General features: G+C 33.7%; 2 protein-coding genes and 1 pseudogene across 2 annotated transcripts; 1 reads left to right on the forward strand and 2 right to left on the reverse strand.

Annotated features, from left to right (window-relative positions):
• Nucleotides 1-394: 394 nt before the first annotated feature.
• LOC149882438 (uncharacterized) lies at nucleotides 395-2,122 on the forward strand (annotated as a pseudogene).
• Nucleotides 2,123-4,204: 2,082 nt separating this feature from the next.
• Nucleotides 4,205-5,639, reverse strand: LOC149882439 (uncharacterized). The gene is made up of 3 exons (XM_090065941.1): nucleotides 5,460-5,639; nucleotides 4,922-5,205; nucleotides 4,205-4,640 (listed from the first exon to the last, which is right to left on the reverse strand). Exons 1-3 carry the CDS (start codon nucleotides 5,637-5,639, stop codon nucleotides 4,205-4,207), a joined length of 900 nt encoding a protein of 299 aa, XP_089922067.1.
• An 873-nt stretch (nucleotides 5,640-6,512) lies between these two features.
• On the reverse strand, nucleotides 6,513-8,276 carry LOC149882440 (uncharacterized). The gene is made up of 2 exons (XM_090067573.1): nucleotides 6,735-8,276; nucleotides 6,513-6,697 (listed from the first exon to the last, which is right to left on the reverse strand). Exon 1 carries the CDS (start codon nucleotides 8,119-8,121, stop codon nucleotides 6,757-6,759), a length of 1,365 nt encoding a protein of 454 aa, XP_089923699.1. The 5' UTR covers nucleotides 8,122-8,276; the 3' UTR covers nucleotides 6,513-6,697; nucleotides 6,735-6,756.

The raw sequence follows: 8,276 nt of genomic DNA on the forward strand, positions 1-8,276 counted from the left end.
GCATGTAGGAGGGAGGTTTGGACATACCCAATGCTCCCTCTTTTTTTAGCGTGTTTTGGTGTCATACGTTTGTGCTTTTTTGCTATGCCCATTGGATTGAATGGTTAATCATTTCTTATCAGGACAATCCCGTTTTCATTTAAAAAGAAAAATAAACGATGTGAAATCCCTAAAGATGTTATTTTGCGCGCATTGGAAGAGGTTTCTAAAGGAGGAAAAATTAAAACTACTGCGATTAAATATGATATACCCAGGTCTAACCTTCAAAGACACATAAAGCAAGGTGGCGTTGTGAAAGATATTTCTAAATTTGTATCATCCCAAATATTCACGAAAGATGAAGAAAAAAAAATTTCAGAATATCTTGTGACATTGTTTAAACTAAATCATGGAATGTCAAAACTGAAGGCACGCGAATTGGTTTACGAATACGCTACTGCCATTAATAAAAAAAATACCAGACAACTGGACAGAGAAGAAACTTGCATCCAAAGATTGGCTTAAAGGATTTTTTAAAAGACAACCTCAGCTTTCAATAAGGACACCAGAAGCTACCAGTCTCTCACGTGCCAAAAGTTTCAATAAGAAAAATGTCGGGGATTTTTTTGAAAATCTTAAAACTGTATATGAACGGGATCGCTTCGGCCCTGAGTCTATTTACAATATAGACGAAACTGGATTATCAACAGTACAACGAACCCAAAAAGTGATTGCTCTCAGAGGCACCAAGCAAGTTGGGCAAGTAACGTCAGCTGAAAGAGGGACACTTGCAACGGTTTGCTCTGGTATTAATGGATTGGGTAACTCAATACCACCCTTTTTCATATTCCCACGGGTTAATTTCAAAACATATATGCTAAATGATGCACCTGTTGCTTCAGATGGAGCGGCATATCTTTCAGGGTGGATGACAGCACCATGTTTTTTTGAATATGTACACCATTTTGCAAAACACGCAAAACCAACGCCTTCCTCGCCAGTTCTATTGCTGCTGGACAATCACGAGAGCCATATTTCAGTACCAGTTCTCGATTTTTGCAAAGAATCAGGGATTGTTTTAATGACTTTCCCACCGCACTGCAGCCAAAAACTGCAATCCCTAGACCTGACTGTCTATGGACCACTTAAAACTTATTATAACACTGTTGTAACAGATTGGATGGTAAGCAATCCTGGCAAAACTTTAACAATTTATGAAATCCCAAAATTAGCAGCAAAAGCCATTCCACTTGCATTCAAGTTGCAAAATATTCAAAAGGGATTTGAAAAACCTGGCATTTGGCCATTCAATTCAAACATTTTTTCTGATGAAGATTTTGTTTGTTCTTCTATAACTGATCGCTGCTTGCCGGAAGAGAATAATATTGCTACAGAAAAATTGATTTCCGACCAACCTATCATGGAACAGCCTTCAACATAAGAAAATCTGAGTCTAGAGGATCGTACAAGTTCAAATATGGAAGTCACCGGGCCATCTCAAATGGAATCTCTATCTAAAAGCCAGACTAGGGGCGCTATCTATGTAACACCTGATTTAGTAAGGCCATACTCGAATGCCGGCCCCAGGAAAATGGATGGCATGAAACGGAAGAAAGGAAAAACTAGAATATTGACAGACACACCCGAGAAAAGACTCATTGAAATGGAAGAAAAAGAAAGACAAAGAAAAAATAAGATCAAAGAGCTCAACAAAAATCAAAAATGCTCTAAAAACGAGAAAAGCAGGAAGATTAGCAGTGATGATGAAATAGAAAATGTTTCCGTTTCTGACGAAGCCCTTGTTGAAATCGATTCATCGGAAGAAGATTTTGATGTAGACGATGTGATTGTTATGGATAGAAATTTCCTGGTCAATAACTTTGTGTTGGTTAAATTTAACACCAAAAAACTGTTTATCATTATGTTGGAATAATCGAAGAGGTTAATCACTCCATGGCAACTGTCAAATTTATGAGAGCAAGTAAGATAAGAAATACGTTTATGTTTCCTGACATCGAGGACGTAGCCAGCGTCCCTGGAGGATATAAAAACAAAATTGCCTACACCAAAAACATGGATAAAACGTGGCAGCCTAAAATATAAATTTGATAAGCCTCTTTGGGTCATACCAAATTTAAAATAAGTCTTATTAAGCCCAACATCGTGCAGTATTGATCCCAAGTGACATTGTTTAATTTTTTGTAAAGTCTCTGATAAGAAAAAATGTTTGTATTATAATTTTTTATATCAATGCTATATAAAACTTAATCATAGCAGTATATTAAAACAATATTGTGCATATTAAATACAGTGCCCAAATCTCCCCTCAGGGGTGCCCAAACCTCCCAACCACCGGGAGGTTTGGGCACTTTGGACTTGTGTTCAAAAACCTTTTGTAACTTTGCGACTAATTATATTACTAAAACTCTTCTTAGCAATAATTACTGCCAAATATGTGTGCCAGATATATTTGAAATAAAATTTTGATTATGATAAAAAATAACAGTTTTATCAGCGTTTATGTAAAAAAGTGCCCAATGCTCCCCTACCTCCCCTACATGAAATACAAATTGCCACAAAGATTGTTGGATGAAGTTCGTACTCACATAAATATGTTTCCACGTATTGAATCTCATTATTGTAGGAGCACTACCAAAAAAGAATATCTTGAAAATAAGTTGAATTTGTCATTAATGTATGACTTATATACTGAGCATTGCGCAAAAAAAGGAGTTCAATATGTTAAGCAACATAAGTATAGAGAAGTGTTTAATACAGAGTTTAATATAGGTTTTTCAAAACCAAAATCAGACCGATGTGACTGCTGTGAAGAGAATAAAATGAATATGGAGAAAGCAATTAACAGCTTAGAGTATAAAATACAATTTCAGCGTCATATTTTTTTAAAGACAGATTCCTATCAAGAAAGGAAGAGTGACAGAGAATCCAGAAAAGTTGTTTTATGTTTTGATATGGAAAATGTTATTCAGCTTCCAAGAGCAAATATATCAAATTTTTTTTGTAAAAGAAAACTATCACTTTTTAATCTCACTGTTCATAGTTCAATAGATAACAAAGTTTACTGTTGTGTGTGGAGTGAATATACTGGTGGTAGAACTGCTAATTGTATTGCATCAGCATTGGTAAAGGTTTTAAGGCAATTAGTTTTAGAACATCCAAATGTAACAGAAATCATTCTTTGGTCTGACTCATGTGTTTCACAAAATAGAAATTCAATACTTGCTTTTGCTTTAAAAAGCTTTATGCTTGAAAATATACAAATTAAGACAATTACTCAAAAATTTTCAGAAAAAGGTCGTTCTCTTGTGCAAGAAGTTGATAATGCTCATAGCTTAATTGAAAAAACTTTAGATAAAAATGAAGTATTTAGCCCAATTAGCTTAATTCGTATATTAAAAACGCTGAGAAGAAAGCCCCTACTCCACATTCTGCAGATGAGATCATCAGATTTTTTTAACTTTGAAAAATTTTTTTTCTGTCAAACAACTAAAATATCATTCAAATCTGCCGCATTTTGTAACATACAAGGACTGTCACTCTATCACTGAACCAGAAATATGTGTAAGTATTTTGAGAAAAGGAAGGAAGTTGCGAGTTGGCGCAAAAACACATTTGCAGGAAATAGTCCCAATCTCTAGTGTTTCATTATTAATATCACCAATTTCTTTAAGCATAGAAAAACCTAAAGATATAAAGTCAATGCTATGTTTTATGCCTGCAATTGACTGTGCTTTTTATGAAACAATCTTAAGATAAAAACTTTTTGTTGTACTAAAACTGATTTTTTTTAAAATAATCTTGGATTTTTACTGAATGCTGAAAATTATTTCATATTGTTTCTGTATAGTGTACCTTTTAATATCCACTATCACAATGTAGACAGTGGTAGTGTCATGGTTTTGGGGGTAACCCTTCTTTGGTAATTTCTAAAGAAACGCTTTATTTACTTGAAGAAACAGTTTAAAACAATAGTCAAATTATGAGTACTGCAAACGTAGTAAAATGCTTCAAAAATGTTATCCTGATTTCTGTTATTGGAGATAGAATAAATAAGCATTGTTTTTTTACAAATATTTTTTTGAAGAATACTATCTCCAAATGAATTCAATTCATTTTAAAAAATATTTTTAGTATAAAAAAATGTTTAAAGTTAATCTGAAGAAATATAATTACTATCTCTTTCAAATAAAGTTAGTTAGAAATTTTAAAGGCGTATATATGTTAAGAAAAATAACTTTAAATCTTTTATCCACATTTTTTCAATGATGTGTTTTTGGGAGTTAGAATAAATAAGCACTCGGGTCGCGATAAGCATGACATATCCACAATTATAATTTGCTATTTGTGCCAAAGAATCTACATCTTCATTTGTTATGGAAACTTCTCGTTGATTTGTGGCTCGTGGATCAAAACTTAAACAAATTAAAAGTTTTTTTCTTGTAAACACTATGGTAACTTTTAATAGAGGTTTTACTATTTTAATTTCACTTAGCTTAGATGGTCCATAGAGTTTTTGAACTTTTATTGATGGTTTAAGCCATTCGAGAGGTTTTGATGTACATGCTTTATTGTCACCAATCTTTACACTATGTTCAACATACCATAAAAGTGCACCAACATGTTTACAGCAACCAGAGATTCTAAAATTAAAATAGCATATTTTTTAAAAGTAAAAATTGCAGAAAAAAAAAGAAAAAACAAATTTAATAATTAAAATATTAAAATCTTTCTATCAATATAAAAAGTTTGAAAATTTCAAAATATTTTCAGAAATAAGTCTTCTTTAAACTAGGCTCTGTAACAAAGATTTTGAAATAATTTTTATTTATAAATAAAATAAAGTTAGTTATTCAGACTGACATAAAACCAAAAAATTTAACTTAGCAAAAACATATTTTGAAATAAATTTTAATAAACATACCCAGCTGCACTATCACAATCTGCAGATTTTATTGTGCCATGCTTTTTGTAAATCAATACCCAAATATTATAAACAGGTTTACTGATTTTTTGTTCAGGTAAACAAAAAGCTGCAATGTAGCAATACTTAGAATCTGAGTTGATATTGTGATACCGAATATTGGAAAGATGGTCTGATTTAAATAAACTTTTGCCACCTCTAAAAGCTTTTCTACCATTTCTTTTGTTTAAATATAACTGAACTTCTGCATAGGTTATATCTGGGAATAGCGAAGGACCAATAACCTTTTTGATAAAAAGTTCTGTAGGTCAGATATATTCTATTTTAAAAAGTCATCTTTAGTCATAGTGTCTGTAATTTGTTTGGAAGAACATTTGTTTGCTTTTAAAACTAAAGCTAAATTTTCATTGCTAGCACACAAATTTTCATCAAATTTATTCATTTGAGTAATAAAGCAGAGACATTATTTGAAAAGAATTTACAGCCAAAAGCTTTTCATAAAAGTGTAAACAATCACTATCACCCTTTTAAGCAATACCAGAATGCAATGCAATAAGTTTATGGCAACCGGACTGGGAACAGATCTATTCTGCCGATAAAGATGGAAATGTTTGTCTATGGCTTCGGCTGCTTCTTCTGATAGCTGGCTAATTGGCAGTATAGCCTGTTCAATTATTGTGGTGCCATGTCTTAAAACTTTATGCATTGTCGGCGTCATTAGGTGCTATGCATATAAATCAACATAAGGTTTAGCCGTCTCATTTGCAAAGTTTTCAAATTTTTTTACATTATTTTGATGCCCACTCGAAATTGCTTCCAAAATGACATTTTTTTATAAGAGTTATATCAACCCCTGTGATGCGGGAAGCGGTTAAGGGATTGGCGAAAAATTTTCTTGATGTATTCCCATCATTACTGTTCCCAAATCCAGCCTTAGGAATATCAACCAACAGCCCTAATTCATTTTAAAAGGCATTTTGAACTTTTTGTTTTGTTTCCGCTTTTTTTTTTTATCTTCTTCTGTTCTTGCTTGCCATTTTTTTATTAGTATTTTATACGACATATGCAGCAAGGATTCAAAAAATCTGATTCTTGCGTGCAGAATTGATAGCCCAAATTCAGTGTTTCACGGCTTTTTGTCGTTTTTTTATTCAAGTCATTAAAATCTTTTGAAGTTTGCTCACATATATACCATCTCATTGTTAATGTCATATTTGTAGCAGATTTGCAAACTTTTCCATCAATCATAGTAAAAAGAAATACATGCTTTATTTGCAAATTACCACCAAAAGTGTTTATTGTTTCACTTTTTCTCAAGCTTTTTATTTGGTTCTCTACGCATTCGATTTCATCATTCGTTACGTCTTTGCTCTCCCGAATAAAACGTATTCTTATTGGTCGGCAATACCTTGTAGATGAACCCTTGTTTTTCGCTTTCTCGTTGGTGAACTCGATTCCCAAAATTCTTTTGACGGTCGGCCGGGTTTTGCTACCGTCCAAGTTGGTAGAGCTATGGTGGTATTAAGCCATTGTTTGTCATTACTACTATAAAAGGCCGATTCGGGCGCATTGATACCCCTTAAGTATGGGAGGGTATGTATAGCGCTGCATATGGTAAGATTAAGGAATAAAACTTCTTGCTGTCTTTTTAATTCAAAAATGTTCTGGCGCATTGATACCGTAATATATTGGGGGGGTTCAATGTTTTTTTCCAAGATGGCGGATGTGTAAAGAAGTATAAAAATAATCATGTTATTTGTGTACCCTTTAAGATGCCTAAAAATTCTTCGAATTTCCATTGTTTCAAATAAACTAAATTTTTGTTACCTTTTTATTCAATTTCTTACCTTGTAGTGTCCAATAGCCAATGTGGTGTGATCATTCAATAGGATTCTTTTGTCATCTTTTGCGCTGAGTGCAACTTTGTTAATTTCTTCAGTGTAGATATCGTGAAGATGAGATCTGAAAACGTTCATGGTTGCAAGTTGTTCATTTCCACTCAATAAGCAGTCTTTAAAATGTTGGTGAGTAATCTTATTTTTGACCACGTTCTTTTTCATCCCTTTGCATTTTTTGTGTTCATCTTTAGTGATCTTGTAAGAGTAGAGCTTGGGTCTAAGTCCAACAAACTCTTTAATTATTTTTCCTCCGGCTTCGTCTTTGAACATGCCGATGGTCTTATTATTTAATCCTACTTCAAAGCCAACGTTTTCAATGGCAGGATGGTTATTAGAAAAGTTGCTCGTGTCAAACATGTTTTTAAGATCGTTTGAAATGTCTTTGAAAAAATCATCCGTTTCGATTTCGTAAAAAAGTGAGTCAGTGTCAGTCATGAGCAGCTTGGCTTTATCACCGTATTTAGGTTTGATGTATCCGTAATGGAAATCAAACATCAAAGTTTTGCTCAAATCGAGGATGCTCATTCCCAAGTAAACAGGTTTATCGTAAAAGCATTTTGTTTTTTCCATGTGAATCGCGATTAAGTTTTCATCAAAAATGGTGTTTCGTTTATAGCGAGGTACTTTGGACAACTTTAAGGCTTCTTTTTTAGTGGTGATGAGTCTGACATCAACGCGCTTTAGAATATTTTCCATTGTTTTCCCAAAGACGGAGTTGTACATGAGTTTGAAAAATTCCTTATCAGATTCGTTGGTAGCTCTTGTTCTTTCCTTGGTGTTGAGGTCAATGTATTTTTCCATGAAAGGTTCTTCTCTAAAGGTGATTCCTCGATGAACTTTGGTGATGACCAAGCCCAATCGTTCATAGAGTTTTAGGTTTTCATGATGAACGACGTATTTTTCTTTGTTGTTTAAATTTGGAACAAGTTTGTCTACTTTTCCAATGGTTAATCTTTCAGGAGCCAAAGGGTAGTCGTTGTGTAAATCGTGAAGCTCATCAGGATAGCTCAAATCGACTTCAAGAATGCATGGCATGCTGCGCCAATTTTGAAGATCATTCATCCATCTGAATCCTCCAACGGGAAGAGGTTTGCTCATGGCCCATCCGTATAAATTGTTGGCGTCTAAATACTGAAGAAATTTCGATGGTTGTGAGGTATCATATTTGTCCATGTATTTGTTGTTAGCATTTCCAAGTCGGTTGGAGATCATGCTGATTCCACCGCGTATTCCTTTTCGGATCATGTTGAGCATGTCAATATTGGTTATCAATTCCAATTTAATTTTAGTTTCCTTTAACATGGCGTCCCAGGCTAGTCCAGGAGAGGTGTAATACCAGGCGGGATCAAGGCTGTAACATTTTATGCATACGTCTCTAAAATTTTCAAAGGCATCTGCAAGAATCAGCACGTCAGACTTGTTGTATAGCTCGTGGTAGTCTTTAAACGTTTTGCATC

The sequence above is a fragment of the Hydra viridissima genome, unplaced genomic scaffold, assembly GCF_058129835.1.
Source record: "Hydra viridissima isolate aposymbiotic clone 2 unplaced genomic scaffold, HvirCarnegie_v1 scaffold_11, whole genome shotgun sequence".
NCBI classification, from domain to species: Eukaryota; Metazoa; Cnidaria; class Hydrozoa; order Anthoathecata; family Hydridae; genus Hydra; species Hydra viridissima.

Excerpts from the sequence above, each read along its gene's own strand:
- LOC149882439 (XM_090065941.1), bottom strand. The coding sequence starts at position 5,639 with ATGACGCCGACAATGCATAAAGTTTTAAGACATGGCACCACAATAATT. Across the intron at positions 5,206-5,459 it reads ACTTATTGCATTGCATTCTG|GTTATTGGTCCTTCGCTATT; the intron begins GTATTGCTTAAA and ends TTTATCAAAAAG. Across the intron at positions 4,641-4,921 it reads GATTGTGATAGTGCAGCTGG|AATCTCTGGTTGCTGTAAAC; the intron begins GTATGTTTATTA and ends TTTTAATTTTAG.
- LOC149882440 (XM_090067573.1), bottom strand. The coding sequence starts at position 8,121 with ATGTTAAAGGAAACTAAAATTAAATTGGAATTGATAACCAATATTGAC.